The sequence below is a fragment of the Thamnophis sirtalis genome, unplaced genomic scaffold, assembly GCF_051295495.1.
Source record: "Thamnophis sirtalis isolate CommonGarterSnake01/CBP01778 unplaced genomic scaffold, rThaSir2_p1.2 scaffold_5, whole genome shotgun sequence".
Taxonomy (NCBI): Eukaryota; Metazoa; Chordata; class Lepidosauria; order Squamata; family Natricidae; genus Thamnophis; species Thamnophis sirtalis.
This window is the reverse complement of record NW_028261385.1, coordinates 95,736,893-95,757,777: the sequence shown is the minus strand read 5'-3', so window position 1 is coordinate 95,757,777 and position 20,885 is coordinate 95,736,893. Positions and strand designations below refer to the sequence as shown.

Here is a 20,885-nt window from a genome sequence, read left to right as displayed (position 1 = left end):
ATCTACAGGGACTAAGATTGGTAGCTGGATTTAACATAAAGTATCTTTCTGGTCTCCAGAAGATGGATCTGATAGCCTTGCCCTATTTAGGAGGGAAAACTTGTGAAACCTGTAAAAAGACTTTGTACATTAGCAATTCAAAAAAGAATAGCTTCCTGTGCATTCTTCATCTGTTCCAAAGCAATTTTAATGAGTTTGCATAGCTCTAGCAAAGAGGACTATAGATATTCCTGCTCATGCTGCAATTAGTTCTATGTGCTGCACAATGTCAACATTGATTGCTCTTTATGGTTTCTTATTCAAAGGAAAGTTGGAAAGGAATTATGTAAAGGGAGTCCAGGATGCCTATCCATTAATACAATAACTCTCTGAAAACTGAAGGTAATAGGGCCAAATTCAGTGTGGAGAGAAGCTATATCACACTGAAGGCTGTGTAGAAAATTATTCCTACGGTGTATCCCTATGGAAGTGCCCATTCGGTAATATTTGGGCATGTTTTTGACTTCTCTTTCTAAGTCATCTCCCTCTGCCCACCTACTCACATTATCCACAGCAAAGCATGGGTAGCCATCAATTTTTTCCTAGCACATATACATACAAGTACTAGTACAAAGTTGGAGATATTTCCAGCATCTATGCTCTGCATGCTTTTCTGTTCTGACCCCCCCCCACTTTGCTCATTCAGAAACTACAGCCACACAAAGCTTGCAAAGGAATGTCTTTATCAGTGCCGGCTCAAGCTGGCTGCAAGCCCAAAATAAACATAAATGGTTCTTACAAAAAGTCTTCACTCAAACTAAATACCAAACAGAGTTACGTGAATCCAGACACTTAGCTAAAGGCTTCTCTCAATGGTTACACACTGAACGTTGACGTCTGCAACTAAGGCTGTGGCACCATCAATCTTTTATCCACAGGAGGAGATCCTTAACGAGCCCCAGCTGCTTGTTATCTTCTCCTGTGAGCATCCTGAAACCACTCACAAGAGATTTCTGTGTCAGTCTGATAGCAGCTCCAAAGGCTCCTACCGAGCCACAACACTTTTCTATCTTGTTTTAGTGGAAAACAATTACCTCAGTGTATTTATTTAACTGTGTATGCACACAGTATTTTTCCCTTGGGTCTGAACCAGTCTGGAAAAGAAGAACTAACTAATAAGTTTACCAACTTTCATTCAGACTCAGTTTGGGGTTTACTTCCCTGATTCTCTGATTTCTTAAACTCTCTATCTGTACCGAATACCATCAATCCCATAGCATCCAATTCACACAGTGGCATACAGCATTACCTAAGCAAGCATATCCACCATATGATTCTGGAAGGAAACTGAGATATAAATCTAACAAATAAATAAATATAAGCAATCCTAAAGTCAAATATCTACAAATACCCAATTATGTACATCTACATTCATCCTGTAGGATAGATTTAAAAGAGAATATCAGAGATTCAAATAATGTAAACTTTCTGTTTATAGTATAGCCTTTATTGCCATTGTACAAAATAAATGCAATGAAATTGGTTTATATGACCTCACTCCAAATCCTGGCCAAGATCAAGTGTTGTATCTGTATTCATTGGTTTCATCAGATTATCTGAACTATTCCACAAAAGAAAAGATGTGAGAAGACAATGGATGTTATGTGCTTTTCATCAAAGGTTATATGTTACCATCTATCAGGGATGCTGCAATGGGAGATTTCCCACATTAATAGGAAATTAAGCTTCAGAATTCTCTGAGGTTTTTTTCAATCTCTGATTTTAAAATGTATTCCAGAAATTAACCAAATTCACTGAAAATGCATGCTGTTATAGTCACATTAAGATTATTCTAAAAGAGTTAGGTGTATCATTTGGCATTTTTTTAACCTTAGTTGCTTGCTTGCCTATTTATTTATTTATTATTTATTTATTTATTTATTTATTTATTTATTTATTTATTTATTTATTTATTTATTTATTTATTTATTTATTTATTTATTTATTTATTTATTTATTTATTTATTATTATTTTCATTCATTCATTCATTCATTCATTCATTCATTCATTCATTCATCCCACCTTTATTATTTTTGCAGGGTGCCAAAGACAGTGCCCTGTAAAAATAATAAAGGTGGCATATAAATAAATATATATTGAGCATATAAATATCCAACACACCTTCCTCCTCCTATTTTCCCTGCAACAACCATCCTGTGAGGTGGGTTGAGCTAAAAGAGAGAATGGCTCAAGTTACCCAGCTGGCTTTCATGGCTAAGGTGGGACTTGAACTCATGGTCCCTTGCTTTCTAGCCTGGTGCCTTAACCACTAGACAAACTAGTAAATATATTGGGTTTGGTTTAAGTATGGTCCCCATAAATCCTAATGCATAGATGTTTTCATTATGTTTTTAATCTCTAAAAACACCCCAATGTGATCATTTTATTCTACAGTGCTGATTTGCTGAGCTGTAAAATATACCCATCCAGCTTGCTTACAACTCCCAGAATTCTGCAATCAAAATACAGAGCTCTGCTCTTCCTTTTCAAGGTCTCTCTAATGATCCTCATTGCAAGCAGAGTAGAAACGTTCCAGAAATAGCAGGTTTTCAATTCTCTAACTCCACCCAATGCTTTTGTTGGATCGTGATGCTGCGTATTTGGAAGCGAGATCACATAAGAACTGAGCTATGTTTAGGGAAGTTCTTCTTTTCAAAAATAGCTGTCCTTTCACCGAAAATGCAGCCGAGAGTACATAAAGCTCACATGCTGATTTCAAAAACAGGCGAGGCCCCATCCAACTTGTCCCTCTCCACCAATCCAGTGGGAGAATACTGCTTTTCTAATGTCACAACAAATACACCGAAGCCATGCAGTCTGGTTTTAAACTTACTGAATGCTGCCAAGGTCAATAGCTGATCGGCTGGCTGAAAAGAAACACCCAGACACAGAGGAGCCCATAGGAACTCCTGGACATAACTTATTGCCTGTTTTAATTTCAAAGCCATGTGAGTCATAACGTGGTCTCGAGCCCCCACTCCCCGAACTCAGCCCGTAGCAGCTGTACTAGGCAGAGCAAGGGTGGCCCCCTTCTGCTCATTCATTAGAAGGATTGGATAACATTACTGTCAGGCATCATTCCCTCCTGGATCAGCTGACCTTCCCTGCACAGCTAGAGCCTGGCTCTCGTTTGCACCAGAACCTCTACGGCTTTGTGATAAATTCCCAGGAGAAAATTGGGAAGCTGGCACCTTGTCTACAACTTAAAATTATTTAGTTCATCAGCCCCTGGCAAAAGAAGAAGAAAAAAACAGGATTGTGATAGACTTCTGTGATGGAAAAAGCCAGTTTAACTCTTCCCTGCAAAGCTCTGGTTGCTTTGCTCACTTACTAGATTTCAAAGGACCAGCTGGTTTTGCCGTACTGTTCCTCTCTACGTCAGTACCAACAGTTAGTGCTCACAAGTTTCCCATCCTAGTTAGCTTGCAGAGTCCAGATTTTGCAGAAAAGAGAATAATTTAGACTTCATCTGTGCAGTTTATCACTCTGCTAAACTAATTCTCACAACACTGTCAAATTATTTACTAAGACTATATTACTATTATTCTTCTCATCCTTCCTAGTACCTATCTCTTTCCATTTATGACTATAACCATGTTGCTTGTATCTTTACAACTGATATTGTTTTATTTCTTCCTAGTACGATTTGATTGCTTATTAGTAACCTATGACTATCGCTAAGTGTTGTATCTTATGATTCTTTATGAATGTACTTTATTTTTCTTTATGTACACTGAGAGCATATGCACCAAAGACAAACTTCTTCTGTGTCCAGCTACACTGGCCAATAAAGAATTCTATTCTATTCTATTCTATTCTATTCTATTTTACTCTACTCTACTCTACTCCATTCCATTCCATTGTTAAACCCTGACACAGTACACCCATATTAGATTGAGGACAACCTCTATCTGAAACCATCCACAGCAACTTCTCTATTGACGGCAATTAATGCTCAGTACACTTAAGAGCAGCAGAGACAACCCTACACTTGCATCATGAATGTTACTATATATTAAAGACAGACTCCAGGACCCAGTGATTCCTCAGTTTTAAAAAAAAAAACAATCTAAGAAAGTAAATCTGATTTTTCAAAGCTGATTTGCTTTTTAATAGGTATATTTTACCTGAAAGGTGGATAGAATGAAATATCTCAGGACAAAAAAAATCACAAATACTTGCTCACCACTGTTGACAAGTAGCTAATCGAAATCGTTCAGGAATCAGGAATATTCAGGCATTTTAATCATTACTTAGTCAGTAATCTCATTCAGGAGCCTTAGACATAGCTAAACCACAGCGTTCAAATCTGAAATGGACAAAATGCTTTGGATTTGGTGGAACTGTGGACAACTTCACTACATGATAGATCAGTGATGGCTAACCTTTTTCTCCTCGCACGCTGAAATTGTGCGTGCGCACGCAACAGCGTGCACGTGCATGCCCACACCCATAATGCGATGTGTCCCCCCCCTGTGCAAGCATGCATGACCCTCCCGTGCTCCCCCCTTCCCCCATGCATGCACATGACCCCCCGCACTCCCCTCATGCATGTGTGTGACCTCTCCCCATGAAGCCTCCTGGGACCAAAAACGGGCCATGGGGGGGAGCATCGCACCCACCCCTACCCACCCATATGTGCACGTCTCTTGCATGCACGGTAGAGACTCAAAAATCAGCTGGCCGGTGGGAGGCGCGCACGCATGTGCGGTGGAGCTGAGCTGGGCGACGGCTCACGTGCCCACAGAGAGGGCTCCATGTGCCATCATGGTGATAGATGGATAAAAATGCCAAATTCAGTCTAACAATCTGGCAACCAGCCATAAAAATAATAACCCTCGGTGAAGCATGACGTGGATGTGGTTGCGGGCTTGTTGGCTCTGAAGACAATGACAGCTATTCCAGAGGTTCAAATGAACAGTTCTCATTAGAGGAGCCAGACAAAGAATGTCTCCGCCATATGCATATGGTGAAACATAATTTAGAGAAACTCATGCTGGATCTGTTATTGCTGGGATCAACTAGGACTGCACTAGGTGTTGAAGTTCATGGACATCTGGGGATAAATAGGCCACAGAAGGGGTTCCCAATCCCCAGTCTGCATCCCACTACTGAGTCGTTAGCCATTTAGAACTGGGCCATGGAAGCGGCCGGTAAATGCATATGTGCGCATTCCGCTCCATTTGTGCAAGAGGTGGGTGTGCATGCCCACCAATTGAGCTGCATGCATCATGTGCAGTTATTGTCCACTCACATAGAACCATTCCGTCTCCTCCCACCCCCCCTCACTGTGCAAAGCTGTAAAGATTGAAGAACTCTGGGCTACAGGACTCAGATCTGTTGGCTGAGCAACCAGGGCCAGTAGCCTCAGGATTACTAAAAGGAAAAGTGGATTATCTGTCACAAATATACAAAGGTTGAAAAGAAAGAAATAATGAACTATTATTATAAATCAAATCCAAAGAGAAGAGAATATCTAAAAAGAAGATCCAGAATCAGAAATAACAGAACAGAGGCTAGCAGGTCTATGTGGATTTAGAATGTGAAATAAATTATTCAGAGAAGCAGAAGTAGAACTGGTCTATCCAGGGAAAGAAATCAAAGTTTTGCCACAGTTAGTTCAGACTATAGACGCAAACCAGGGAGAATTGGTTGGAAGAAGCTAGTTTAACTACTAAATCATTTTCATTCTCCAACCAGCACGCTTCCCTCTCCCTTCCTCTCAGAAAGACCAAAGCTCTCTATCTAAAAAAGAATCAAAACAAACAATAACTGAGCATCTATAACAGCACAAAAACAACAAATAAGGTTTCCTGCATTGAAGCTTGTTCCAAAGAAACAGCTAGCATAAACATTAAAAATGCAATACTGTAACATCAAATATAAGTACCAGCTCACTGCAAGAAACAAATCAACTAATGTACAACATGGCTGAAGTTATAAATATCTGGGGTGCAAAATTAACAAACAAGAAAAAAAAACCACAAACAGTGCACCATCAAAATGGAAGATCAGGTTGGAAAATAAGATCAGCATGCAAAGATCTAATGCAAGCAAACCAGAACAGATGAAAACAAAGAAGCTGAAGAACAAGAAGATCAAAGAATACCTGAACAAGTAGCATCCCCCAGAAACAAGAAAGAAAGCACAGGAAATAATAAAGCAGCAAATAACAGCTGTAGACAAGAAGATCAATCGATACAAAGCTTGAACTGCACACCATAGGCAGAATCTCCTATTTCAGTTGAATCAGAAATTTTTCTGCCAATTCATCAATGGAGAGACTGTGATGAAAGAAAAAAAAGTGAAATTCTGGGTGTAGGCACAGGACAAGCCAAAGAAATAAAACAAGAATGCACTTAGATAAAGGGAGGGAAGAATTTAAAGAAAAAAGGTGAAATGGAAGAAGTTGTAATAACAGCAGGGATTGTGGAGAAAAGAGCAAGGAAAATTAAGCATGGGCCAGCACTAGATGAAGAATTGCATCATTTTTTTGGTAAAACAACTGACGGGCTTACACACGAGATCCAACTATGGTTGAAAAGGAAGTGTGAATAATTAATGTGGAAATACCAGGAGACAATAGAAGACAAAGAATTTCGGCTTCTCCCATCTTTTGGATGTGGAGCAAGCAGAGGTGGGTTTCAGCCAGTCCAGTCCGGTACACGCGTACCGGTGCCAGAAATCCAGTGAGCATTTGCGTACCAGGTTTTTCCAAGGCGCCATAATGGAATGGTCCCTCCCCTGGCCTTCCTCCCCTCTTGCTCCCACTGCCCTCCCGGTCACTGCTCTCTCTCTCACTCCGCCTGTCCGCACCATGCTTGCCCCGTCCACCCACTTCCTTTGCCAGACTCAGCTGTTTGAAGAAGCCTGTGCTTCCTTCTCTTTGACAAGCACCTTGCAAAACTGGGACTTTGTAAACCGCTTCTCAAAGAGAAGGAAGGGGGGAGGGGGACGGACTTCTTCAGATAAGCCCAGAAAGGCCGCTTTGCCTCTGCTGCTCTCCTTCCCGCACTGCAGGCGCGACCTCGAGGGGAAGATGTCCTAACAAGGCAACAACATCTCTCAGATCACAGTGAGATGAAGCGCCCTCAGGCATATTTTGCCGACCTTGGGAAGCCAAGGCGTGTGGGTGGGAAGGTCCAAAAGTCCGGCAACAAGGGGAGGGGCCACATGAAGGAGCAGTTGTGCAGCAGAACTGGGAGCATCTCCAGATTGGTGCGGAGGTTGTGCGGGCCTGAGGGTGGTGGGGAGGTGGGGGTCAAGGCTGCCCTGGGCACCTGCAATGGGCAGCAAACTGCCACCCACAGGTCCCAGAGGAAGGAGGCAGGGAAGTGAGCCCTGGGCCTCATCTCTGCCTTCTTCCTCGAGAGCTGGCTTTGGGGACAGGCAGCCTCTCCCGTCACTGCACCCTTCACTCGCCTTCTTGTTGTATTATTTTTTATATCCCCCCCCCTTTTTATTGTAAGCTGATCTGTCTTCCGGAAGTGGGTGGCATACAAAACTAATAAATAATAATAATAATATAATAATAATAATAAAATGCTTAAAAACAACTGGCATTAGCAAAAATATTACATCCTTTACTGAAAAGGCGATGAAACAATGGAGAACTGAGTTGGCAGTAGGGAATGAGAGCTACGGAATGGTTAATATCAAGCGAGGAATTTTCCAGGGTGATTCACTTTCACCTCTTCTCTTCATCATCGCAATGATCCCACTATCAGTAATCTTAAAAAAAATGAAATTAGGCTACCAAACAGCCAAAAAAGCTGAAAAAATTTCGCATTTACTATGTAGGGATGATTTGAAACTCTATGGAAAGTCAGAAATAGAAATCCAATCACTGACAAACACAGTCCGAGTATTCAGCACCGATATTTCAATGCAGTTTGGCATGGAAAAATGCGCCACTGTATCCATAAAAAGGGGCAAAATCACTGCATCTGAGGGAATTGAAATGCCCAATGGCCAACTAATTAAATGCAAAGAAAATGAAGCCTACAAATACTTAGGCATTCTGCAGTTGGATAACATCAAGCATGGAGAAGTAAAAACTATTGTCAGGCGAGAGTACACCAACAGAGTTAGGAAAATTTTGAAATCTAAATTGAATGGTGGAAATACAATCAAGGCCATAAATACCTGGGCAATACCAGTTATAAGATACACAGCTGGCATAGTTAACTGGACACAAGCTGATTTGGACCTTTTGGACCGAAAAACCAGAAAACTAATGACAATGCACTACAGTTTACATCCACGTGGTGATACTGATAGACTATATCTGCCCCGAAAATCAGGTGGCAGAGGATTATTACAAGTGAAGCAAACAGTTGAAGAAGAAAAACATGCACTGGCTGATTATTTAAAAGAAAGTCAAGAACATCTATTAATCGAAGTAAAGAACAAAAATCTACTGAAGGCCCAACAGACAAAACAAGAATACAGAAAAGATGTGATAAAATCAAGAATGGAGAGTTGGCAGAACAAAGCACTGCATGGTCAATTTCTGGAAAAAATAAAAGATAAAGTGGACAGGGAACAAACTTGGTTATGGTTAAAAACAGGTACATTAAAGAAAGAAACAGAGTCACTAATCCTGGCTGCGCAAGAACAAGCTATCCGCACAAATGCCATTAAGGCCAAAATCGAAAAATCCTCTGATGATGCCAAATGCAGACTTTGCAAAGAAGCTGATGAAACTGTTGATCACATACTCAGCTGCTGTAAAAAAATCGCGCAGACTGATTATAAATTGCGGCACAATTCAGTAGCACAAATGATCCATTGGAATTTGTGCAAAAATTATAATATTAAAACAGCAACAAACTGGTGGGAACATCAGCCTGAAAAAGTCACCGAAAATCAGATGGTCAAGATCTTGTGGGATTCCCGTATACAAACCGACAAAATACTGGCGCATAATACACCAGACATCACACTGGTTGAGAAAAATAAGGTCACAATCATAGACATCGCAATACCAGGTGATAGCAGGGTCGCCGAGAAGGAACATGAAAAAATCGCAAGATACCAGGACTTAAAAATCGAAATTCAATGACTATGGCACAAACCAGCAGTGGTAATTCCAGTGGTAATTGGCACACTGGGTGCTATTCCAAAAGCACTGGAATTACATTTAAAACAGTTAAAAATTGACAAAATCACCATCAGTCAAATGCAAAAAGCCGCACTGCTTGGATCTGCACGCATATTACGAAAATACGTTACGACGTCCTAGGCCCCTGGGTGGGGCCCGACTAGTAACCAATGCCAAATCCGGCGAAACAACTGGCCGCTGTGATACAATTGTATAATAATAGTAATAATAACAACTCCGCCGTTGCCAGTCCCAAGCCCGGATGAGAAAGGAGGAAGGTTGGGGTCAGGTTGGCATCTGGTCCCGTAAAAAAAACCCGCCAACCCATACAATATGGTGAAAAAAACAAATAAGAATTCCATACCACAGCGGGTTAACAAGGGCCGCGGCGGATGTTGGGGACCCTGGACATCCGTCGACAAGTGGGCTACAAGTCAACCAGCCAACAAAACGACAAAAATATAGTGCAGATGAAAACCGTGCCATAATGGCCTGTTACTACAACTCAGAGCCAGAAAAAAGAGGATATTTAAAGCGAATGTATGAATTATGGAAACAACAATATCCAGATTCAAATGTTAGTGAACAACGACTAGCAGATCAAAGGCGATTTATTATACGGAATAAAGTGTTTAGTGAAGTTGAACATGAAGAAATTCAAGCAAATTGCAAAACCCAAAAAACAATATCACAAGCGGAAATAACTGATATTCAAGACAAACTAAAGACATTATAGTAGAACTCCCAGAAGAAGCTCTCGGGGAGGAAATAACATCACCACCACTAGAACCAGTTATCACTGAACCAACTGATGAACTAACTCAAAAACAAAAAGAATTGAAGGATAAGATCATGGAGCATTTTCTGCTTAATGAGGAAAGGCAACGTTTACCATCACTAAAAACTGTGCCTAAGAAAATTTTGGCCCCTATCATGAAAATGGTTAATGCAGTGTTTTCAACAATTGAACCGGGATCCATCTTGGAAACAAACCAGTTAATGTACAGCGCAGCTGTAATAGTCACTAATGAACTAGGCATTAAAATTAAAGTACCCAGTCACACAATAGAAAAAGCATCAAAGCCAAAGTGGAAGATCCGTTTAGAACAAAAAATCAAAAAATTAAGGGCAGATGCTAGTAACTTAAAGAACATGCATGAGCAACGGCTTAAAAACAACAAAATCATAGATCGGCTAATCAGAAGATATAGATTGGATACAAGAAACATCAATGAAGCTGTAGAGATTGTAAAACAGCAGATAACAGCAACAGCTAGAAAAATTGAAAGATATGAGGCACGAATCATCCAATATAAACAAAATCAGCAATTTCGATCAGACCAACGGCGTTTTTATCAAAGTCTTAATGTGAATGGTGACACCAAAAGTGAAAAACCAGAAAAACAGGCCACAGTTGAATTCTGGAAAGAATTGTGGGAAAATGCAAAGGACTACAACAAGGAAGCAAAGTGGATACATGACTTTGAGAAAAGCATTGGCAACAAACAAATGCAAGTATTAGAAATAACAACTGAGATGGTCAAAAATCGAGTAAAAAAGGTAAAGAATTGGACATCATCTGGAAAGGACCAATTACATGGTTTCTGGCTCAAATATCTGACCAGTTTACATGCAATATTGGCCAGGCAACTGAATGAAATTTTACAAAAGGGCCAAATTGATGAATGGTTGACAACTGGAAAAACATACTTGATGCAACTAAAGGAACAACACCTGAAAACTACAGACCAATAACATGCTTGCCAACAACCTTCAAATTACTCACAGGCATTATTGCAGATAACATGATGGATTATTTGGAAACAAACAACATCTTGCCAGTAGAGCAAAAAGGCAACAAAAGAAGGAGCAGAGGCACAAAAGATCAGCTTCTAATTGATAAAATGATATTAGAAAATTGTAAGAACAGAAAAACAAACTTGAATATGGTCTGGATTGATTACAAAAAGGCATTTGACTCACTGCCACATAGTTGGATCATAAAATGGAAGGGAGGGAGGGAAAGAGAGAGAAAAGAGAGAGACAAAGATAGAAAGAGAAAGAAGGAAAGAGAATGAAAGAAAGTTGGAGAGGGAGACAGAAGAAAGAAGGAAGGAAGGAAGGAAGGAAGGAAGGAAGGAAGGAAGGAAGGAAGGAAGGAAGGAAGGAAGGAAGGAAGGAAGGAAGGAAAAAGAAAGAGAACTTATGATCACAATTGAGTCCAAAATTTTGGTTGCTAAGCAAGAGCGTTGTTTCACTACATTTTACAAGTTGGCCTAGTCACTTGACCGTCAAGCCACACCCAGAATAGGTTCAAAAAATTTTTGAAAACCACCACTGGGAGCAAGGATTTTACCATTCTCCAAGAAATGAGTAAGATTCCTCAAAGCTCCTCCATGATCAACTTTTCATGACAGAAGAGAAAAATTCATGGAGAATAAGGTAATTTAAATTAATTCTAGCTTTGGTGCTAGCCTCATCTACTTTGAGCGACTGTAGACTCAAGCACACCAGTCAAGATAACAAATAGTTCTTGGCTCAAAAGGGCGTGAACATTGTTCCTCTATAGAACATAGAATTGGATACCGAGTAGTCTTCAGCTAAAATCCCTTGGAGCTACAACCACTGAATCAATAGACATCTCAACATTCCTTATGTTTACTTCTGGAGCTCCCATCTTGGCTAAATGAATCTTGAAATCCTCTCACATTCACAAGTCCACCTATTCTCGTGAGCAAGTATTTCTAACACCAGAGTGAATCACTTATGGTTTCCATATATTATTGGACTACATCATCTACCCCCGGGATGGCGAACCTATGGCATGCATGCCACAGGTGGCACACGGATCCATTTGTCAGGGCACGTGAGGCATTGCCCTGTCAGCTGGCCAGCTCGTTCCAGCTGAGTTCAGCCTTTTTTAAAGTCATTTTTCGCCCTCCCCAGGCTCCAGAGGCTTTAGGTTTTATAGGAGCCTGGGGAAGGCGAAAAGAGTCTCCCCTCCCCTCCCGGAGGTCGTATGGAGGCCTCACAAACTTCCCTGAAACCTCCAGTGCTCAAAAAACCAGTCCTATGGGCAAACCAGAAGTTCGGGAATGGACTTCTGGTTTGCTCGTAGGGTCGGTTTAAGTCCTCTGGAGGCTTCAGGGACCTTCAAGAAGCTTCCCTGAAGACTCCAGAGGACTAAAAACAACCCTACAAGCAAACCGGTAGGGTCATTTTTAGTCTTCCGGAAGCTTCAGGGACCTTCAGGATGCTTCCCTGAAGCCTCCGCAAGGCCTCCAGGGGGCAGGGGAGGCTGTTTTTGCCCTCCCCAGGCTCCTATAAAGCCTTTAGAGCCTGGGGAGGGCAAAAAAACATGCAAAAAATGGGGGGAGCGCCTCTCATGCACGCATGCCACTGGGGGGGTCATGCATTGCATTATGGATGTGGCACATCCATGGACAACCCCCCTGGGCTCCCCCCCCCCCTTACGGCACGCGTGTCAAAAAAGATTTGCCATCACTGATCTACCCCCTAAGAACATTACTCTTTCTGACTGGGGACAGACAGAATGGGATGAGCAAGAAAAAAGTCAGAGCTAAATATATTCTTGATGAAATAGGAGATTGGTACAGTCCCTTAATAATAATGGTCCTCATGCACCTTATCACTTTCTACCTAATCATTTTCACCCTATCTTAGAATAATAGGAAGACAAAATTGCCTCCTATTTATCCTTGAATATAAATGGGTTAGGCTTCACCAAAGATGAATATTATAAATAAATGCAATATGTCTCTTGTTGCAGGCCATATAAGGACAGGATGCTACTAATCCAAAACAGCTGCAACAAACAAACCACTTTATTTCTAGGCAGACCTGCCTAGGTACCAATGAATATTTTGTCAGTGAGTGTATATTCTAGTCCAGCTTTAGCATTTTAAATGTGTTGTATCACACCTCCTAATGTGGACAGAATGTCAATGAATGTGAATTTACTCATCTGGAGTCATCACTTGGAAAACAGCATATGTGTTACAACTTCGGCTGAAAAAAAAGACCATTCAATCCTAATTGTGACGTTCAGCCCTTATGCTGACTCCTTGTTACTTCTCTTTTTTACAGTTATGAGATGACTTCAGTGGCATTAGAAGTTGAAGTCCATACTGAAGCTTCAACATAGCAGAGCATTTTAATCACTTGACAGATTAAAATATGTGGGAGGCAACGTTGGGTGTGCAATCTTGGGACTTCCTATCCATTCTGCTACAGAGAAATGCCACTAGCATTCTGGCTAGGAATTCAGGAAGTCCTCCTCTGGAGAGTATCACTGGGGAGGAAGACACGGAGGGCGGTGAATGATCTAGTCTCAGGAAACTTATTTGCATCTAACTTCCTTCCCTCGCCTCCCCTTCTAACCAGAAATGTGCATCTTTGTTTCTAAGCTGCACGGCCATTCTCCACCATTTTCAATGTGTCCGCCTTTATGTCTCCATCAGCCATTGCTTCCTTAGGTTTCTGCTCACAAGATCACTGTCTACTCTGTTCTACTTCTTTTTACCACCTCATCTCCAGCTCAGCTTTTTCCAGCCATTTCATAGCTGGGATTGGGTGGGGTGGGGTGGAATGGGAACGGGTCAGATGGGATGGGATGGGAGGAAGGCCAGCAGGCAGGCAAGGAGGCCGGCTACATTTATTCAGAACCACCCCCACCCCCATCAGCATTAGGTAGCCATTTCCAACTCAACACACATAAAACATGTTGAATTACAACTTCCATCATCCACATTCATAAAAGAAGGTAAAATCCAGTCTGGCAGGAAGACTTTTAAGCCAGGAGTCCTTGCCCAACTGCACTAATTCCTTGTCTTCAGCCTCCCAACTTCTCCACCCCCTCAGGATCGTGTTTCACTCCACCATATACTTCACTATTTTCTTCCAATATTTGCACTTACGCCTCCATGTCTCTGAGCATTTCTCTCCCTCCCCTGGCCATTTCTCAATCTTCAGCCATCCTGGGCAAAGTTTTCAATCTCAGCCAATGTGACTACCGGCTTGTTCCACTCAGAATACAGGCTTGAGATGGCTTCACTGATCCTATCCCAGTTGCTCAGCCACAGGCCAATTTTTTTTTTTAAAAAAATACATTTAGTTACTAGGATCTTTGTGTGTCAAACCAAAAGCAGAACTGAGGGTGTGGTTGTGCTGACTTAGAAGTCCAGTAATTCCTACTTAGTATTGAAACTCTGTGATTTTTGCTCGGTCCGGAGCACTGACATGGTGGAGCAAAGAAAGCTGTGTCCCCTACTTGCTGTCTATTTTCTATCAGTGAAATAAGCCCAAGAATTCCTAGCATTTCCAAGACCCTTCATCTGCCTTTCTGCGCATCTAAATAGGATTGCTAAGAATTAGCATCATTACTTGGAAATTTTTTGTTCCCCGAACAGGAAACCACAAGTGATTCTACTCTGAATTATACAGTGAACTCACAGCTCGTAGGGGACCTCTGTTGGCTGCTTAATGCATTTCCAAAATAATGCATTTCCAGATTTTACATTTTGCTGTCATGGTAGCATTTCTGGGACTCAAAGCAGGCTAGACCAAGGAATCTATAGTTACACAATCCAACTTTTTTTCTCTTTTATTTTCCAATCTGTAAGCGGGATCAGCTGTATGAGAGGCTGTTTGAAAAGTTTCTGAATTTAGCACTGCAAGGCAGTTGTATTATACATGTCCAGAGAAAGAAAACTATGGGAAGAAATGGCTATACTAGCCAAATTTAATTCAGCCTCTGCTATTTGATTCAAAGGAAAGTTTTTTTAAATGTTCCTCAATTTTTATTTTGTGGCAATCTTTACGTCCTTTGTAAACATGTTCCAGTCTGCAGGTAATATTTTAAAGATTTCTTGCCTGAGGCAATTATAACACGTAGTCATAGACAAAGGTTTTGCTGTTCACAAGAAAACATAAAGCATCTCTTTAGAGGTATACTATTGTTTATGGACCTATTCACAGCTCCTGATCCTCTTGAAATCCAGAACTCAACATTAGGGGTCCTACCCGCTGAATGAAATAATTTCACATTAGGAATCTTTCAAATCCCTCTTCCACCCCTAATCTGCCTTATCTTAACGGCAGCCTTTTAACAACAAAAAAAAAATTGCTATGGATGTTTATTCCTAAAACCAAAGACCACAAAATCCTAAACCTTTCCAAAACAAAAGCTGTAATAGCAGATATGTTTATGTGTACTTTAAAAACAAAATCTCAGCGAAAGCACATTACCAAATATTTACCACAGCCAAGCTGAAAAGCACATTCACATTAAATGAGAAAAGCAGGAGATATATTTAGCTTCATGCTCCAGTTTATAACCAAATCTGTTTGCCATTTTCCTTAGAGATTAGTTCAGCCATGGCTTTCCATCTGTCATGAAATGCACTACAGAAATGGTCCATTGCTGACACTTAACATGCTTGAGTTAAACACTTTGGATTCCTGCTCATATTTTATTTAGGACCTAAATAATAACTCGTTCTTAAAAGCCTCGTATTTTGAAGTATATTGCAGAGAGACTGAAGGGGTACAAGCTTCATCTTAGCAATATTTAGTCTCCTTTGACTTGAAATTGGCTGATTACTTCAATGGCACATCAGTATTTTCTTGCAAAAATACCAAAGAAGATTGCCACTACAATACTTCATTCCGAAAGATGGGTTTTTTTTTTCAAATTACCAGACTAGTTTACAACCCTGAGATTTCTTAAATTCTCTCATCCAGCCATAATTACATGAAATACTGCTTAGTTTTTGACAATCAACTAGGTAACTACCATCTTTTGTAACCTCCTCATATTAAATCTCATTTGAGTTAAATTCAATTTCTACCAGGCATCAACATTTATATCAACATACTCTTTTCTTCCAACAGCACCTAAGTGATCTACCACTGCCTTCTTCTAGATGTTTTTCCCAGCTCAGCCTACAATCTTGACATTCATCATGGTCTCCCATTCAATTACCGATCAGCCCCAACTTTGCTTAACTTCTGGGCACAGACAACATCAGTTTGAGGGCTAAACATGGCTGAAAAGGCATTCTAACAGCAATGATAAATGTTGAAAGAAATGAAAAAAATGAAGCAAAAACAGATTATAAAAGGCAACATATTCTAAAAGTTCCAAACTTTATTAATTCAAGGCAGATTTGGAGATTTCCTTAACTAAGATTAAGGTTTATTCATATAATGAATAGGTTTTTAGGAAGGTTGTCTCTTACCACAGCAATATCTCCTCTTCAGACTTAAAGTCAGTCTGAAAGAGAAAATCCCAAGTCTGTGTCTTGTTTCATATACAGTACCAGTAATTTACTGGGAGGCACCCATAGCTGACACATCATTTATGAATACTTGCCAAGATGTTTATATTAGAAATGATTTGCATTTTGCCATTATAAAATATGTACCAGAAATGGAAGCCTGGTTTCGTTTTAAAAATGTTAATGTAAAAGATAGCATTAAAAGAGATGGAAAAGGACAAAGCAAGGAACGAAATTGCACACATTCAAATTCTGTTTTCTGTAGATGTTCAAACAAAAGGCTTCATGGAAAAAATATGCGGGGGTGGGAAGAGACTGGAATGGGTCCCAGGTGATACCTGGCTTAACAATAGATAGAAGGATCTGGAAGTATTGTTAGATCACAGGATTAAGATGAGGTAGCAATGTGCCACAGCTGCCAAGAAAGCTAATGCAGTTTAAGCTTCATCAATACAAGTAGTTGTTGACTTACAACTACAATTGAGCTCAAAATTTCTGTTGCTAAATGAGATAGTCGTTAAGTGAATTGTGCCCCATTTGATGACCTTTCTTGCCATAGTTGTTAAGTGAATCACTGCAGCTGTTAAGGTAGTAATATGGTTGTTAAGCGATTCTGTGTTCCCCCTTGACTTTCCTTGTAAGGAGGTCACAAAAGCTGATCACATGACCCCGGGACACTGCAACCATCATACATAGAAACCAGTTGCCAAGTGTCTGAATTTTGATCATGTGACCATGGGAAAGCTGCAAGGATTGTAAGCAGGAAAAACAGCCATGTCATTTTTTCCAGTATTGTTATAACTTCGAGTGATCACTAAATGAACTGTTGTAAACCGAGGATCACCTATAATGTCAAAATCATGGGAAGTGATAGTACTGCTCTATGCTGCACTGATCAAACTTCACATTTTGTTTATTGATAAACTCTTAACGGGATGCGAGAATGACCTTGGGAAACAAGGAAGGGACTCAGCCAAGGAAGCAGTCAGATAAGAGGCAACTTAGCCATAGAAGGAATGTGGACATGGCAAAGGTCTGACAAGGGACTCTCCCTAGTTGCTTGGGCAGTAAAGGCAGGGGGAGGGATGTACTTTCGTACCTGTAAGATACTGTTAATGTAACCTTACACTATAGTAGTACTAGTTCATCTGGGAATGCTTCCTGTTGGGATTACCTCACAAGGTCGACATCACCACAATACAAGAAGGACACTGAGAAATTGGAAAAAGTGCAGAGAGGAGTATTAAGGACGATAAGATGCTTGGAGGCTAAAACGTACAAAAAGAAATCAAAGGAACTTGGTTATATTCAGCCTGAAGAAAAGAAGTCCGAAGGGAGACATGATAGCAGTCTTCTAATACGTGAAGGGATATTTCAGTGGAGGGAGGAATATATTCTCTGGACAAGAACCAATTAATCAAAGCTTAATAAATTCAAACTTGAAATAAGGAAGAATTTCCCACAAGATCTATTAAAAAGCTGAATAGCCCCTTTCCTGAAATTACAAGAGCTCCATCCCTGGAAGTTTTCAAACAAAAAGCAAAAAAGCAAAACAAAACCCCGCACAACCATTTGTTCAGGATGGTTATCAGGATACCTGAACTGGGCAGGAGGTTGGACTAGATGGTCTTCATAATGCCCTCCAACCAGTGGTGGGATTCAAATAATTTAACAACCGGTTCTCTGCCCTAATGACCAGCTGGGTAGGCGTGGCTCGGTGGTCATGTGACTGGGTGGGTGTGGCCAACTCAATGTTACTCACGTTGATGGGCGCTTTGCTTTAGCTGTTGCAATGTAATAAGGGTTAACCGGAGAGGCAGTTTCTGTAAGCAGGGCAATAAAGATTAGCCTAGAAACAACACCAGAATGTTTCCTTCCTGCCTTCCTTACAGGATTAGCCTTGTAAAGTGGGGCAAAAAACAAAATAGGATTTCTTCCAACAACTGGTTCTCCGAACTGCTTAGAAAGTTAACAACCGGTTCTCCCAAATAGGTGCGCACTGGCTAAATCCCACTACTGCCTCCAACCCAATGATACTATACATTTCCAATCTACTGCTGCCCACATGCTGGCATAATCGCATGTTGTAGCATGGGAAATTGCTGTGAGCTTAGAGAGCAGAGGCAGCATATTTTGAACTTAAAATACACACTTCTGGTATGCCATGTGATCCAAACTTTCAGTTTCTTTATCGTTGTTATGTTGATGCTACAAAGGTTGATCTAAATATATTTACTGGCAATATAGTGTTATTCTCTTCCTAGCATTACACTATTTAGGTACCAAGTATGACAGGACCATACCATTTTAGCTGCATATCCTCACTAAATAGCATGCCAATTCCTCAAACAAAACCAAGATACACCAGGGAAATTATTGTAAAAGCACAATACTATTTCACAGCAGGAAACTAATAACTACTACAAACTCCAAGAATTACTCAAGATAAGTCACGGCAAATTTGTGAAATTAGTATTATCCAGGCACATCAAGGTCAATCCCTTCCATTTCACCCCACTACCATTCTTTTTTTTTTTTTTTTTTTAGAAAAAGTAACATACAAAAGAACAGCACTCACGTTGAAGTGTCATATTTGGCCTTGGACAAAGCACTCTGTACAGGGTTTGTAAACACTATTTCACACTGCAAACAGAAGGTCACAAATGGGAACAAAATCAGCAAAATCAAAAACTGGCGGACCCCGTAGCAAACATTCTCTTGATGTTTTAAAAAGTTGCAACCCTAAAAAAAGATTCATTGAAACAGGGAGGGAGGGAGATATTCAACTCATTATCATCAGCAAGATGCAACCAAAGCCACAAATATTGTGAAGACAAACGTCTCTTGTTACCTTTCCGAAGGACAAGCTGCAGCAAGGTCTGACTCTTTAACATCTCCGAGTCCATTGGCAACTCCATTGCAAGAGTCCTTTCTCATCACCCCTCCGGGAGTCCTTTCTAAAAACTGAGCATCTTCTTTGATACGTTGCTGGATCATTGGAGTGAGTGGCATTTCAAAGCTGAAGTAGCTCTCAGGCTCAGAATATAATGTTTCTAGTGACTCGGCACTGTAATATAAAGATGTATTGTCCAGAATGCTTTCAAACTGGGAGCTGTACACATCTGTTGAGATTTCAGAGAGTTGCCCAAGGACATCTTCCATTCTCCCACTGAGCCCTTCTTCCTCCTCCATTAACCTAGGAATCAAAATTGTTTTTTTTTTTAAAAGTGATTTAGTTTACTTTGTAAGCATACATGTGAGCATGTTCACATTTTCTCATAACGGTGGTTTCATGCAGACACATACAAACAGCCATTCCTTTTGATCGTTATGTACCAGTGTTTAACGTCTGTTTACAATTGTCTTGATGAAAAACAGACACTTTTGTCTTTCTCCCTGTGACTTTCCATCCCCCCACATTCAAACCCAGAATGGAGTAGAAACAAAAGTCCCTGCGATGGGATGATGTGTGCTAAGAAACATCAGCTCATTGTGTTCAACGAGGGGAAAAAAGGCACATTGTGTGTCTCTATTTTAGATTACTTTTCAGAGATTCTGGAACTATTAAATCCTCTCTTCCAACAGCTCAGGCAATTATTATTTTTAAAAAGCAACAACAGGAAAGATTAGAACTAGAGAGAGAATATGTACTTGGAAGCCTGGAAGATAAATGTTAGAGTCTTCTTTCCTTCTTTTTCTTATATTCTACAATTAATGCATTCTCAAGGTTTTAAGCTCAAAAAACCTCAAGAAAGCATAATGGTGTTTCTGCGCTGAATAGTTTTTCCATTATCACTATTAATGTTATATATACACGTATGCATATCTGCAAGATTTCAATACTTGCTGGTTTGCTCCACAACACTCTGTCACAACGCCATACCTTTGGTAGGATTGAAACAAGATTGGAGTATTTAAAAGCTGACACAGGATCTGTTCTGCTTCTGAATAGACTGGGACTATTCCAGGACCTTTTATCATTTATGGTGGACATGTAACAAAGCAAAGAAATATTGGAGTAGGGTTCATCTTAATACAGAAGATTCTCAAACTGAATACGATGATGAAACCCAAAACTTTTCTTTTTGAGTTTAATGGAAAAAGACTTGGGGCGGGGATGGGAACTTTGATGTTATACAGATAGTGCTCAAGTTACAACAGTTCATTTAGTGACCTTTCAAAGTTACAGCGGCACTGAAAAAAGTGACCTATGACCATCTTCACAGTTACTTTTGCAGCATCCCCATGATCATGTGATCAAAATTCAGATTCTTGCCAACTGGTTCATACTTATGACCGTTGCAATATCCCAGGGTCATGTGATCCCCTTTTGCAAACTTCTGACAAGCAAAGTCAAAGGGGAAAGCAGATTCACTTAACAACTAGGTTACTAACTTATCAACTGCAATGATTCACTTAACAACCTGGACAGGAAATATCATAA

At 40.4% G+C, this 20,885-nt stretch overlaps 1 protein-coding gene across 2 annotated transcripts in view; it reads right to left on the bottom strand.

Moving 5' to 3' along the window:
• The window catches only part of PSD3 (pleckstrin and Sec7 domain containing 3), a 206,040-nt gene that overhangs the window by 147,368 nt on the left and 37,787 nt on the right, over window positions 1-20,885 (bottom strand). For both annotated transcript variants that reach the window (XM_014055021.2, XM_014055022.2), the window contains one exon: window positions 19,293-19,637. In XM_014055021.2, the coding sequence (XP_013910496.2) occupies window positions 19,293-19,637 (345 nt within the window). The remainder of the gene's footprint in view (window positions 1-19,292; window positions 19,638-20,885) is intronic.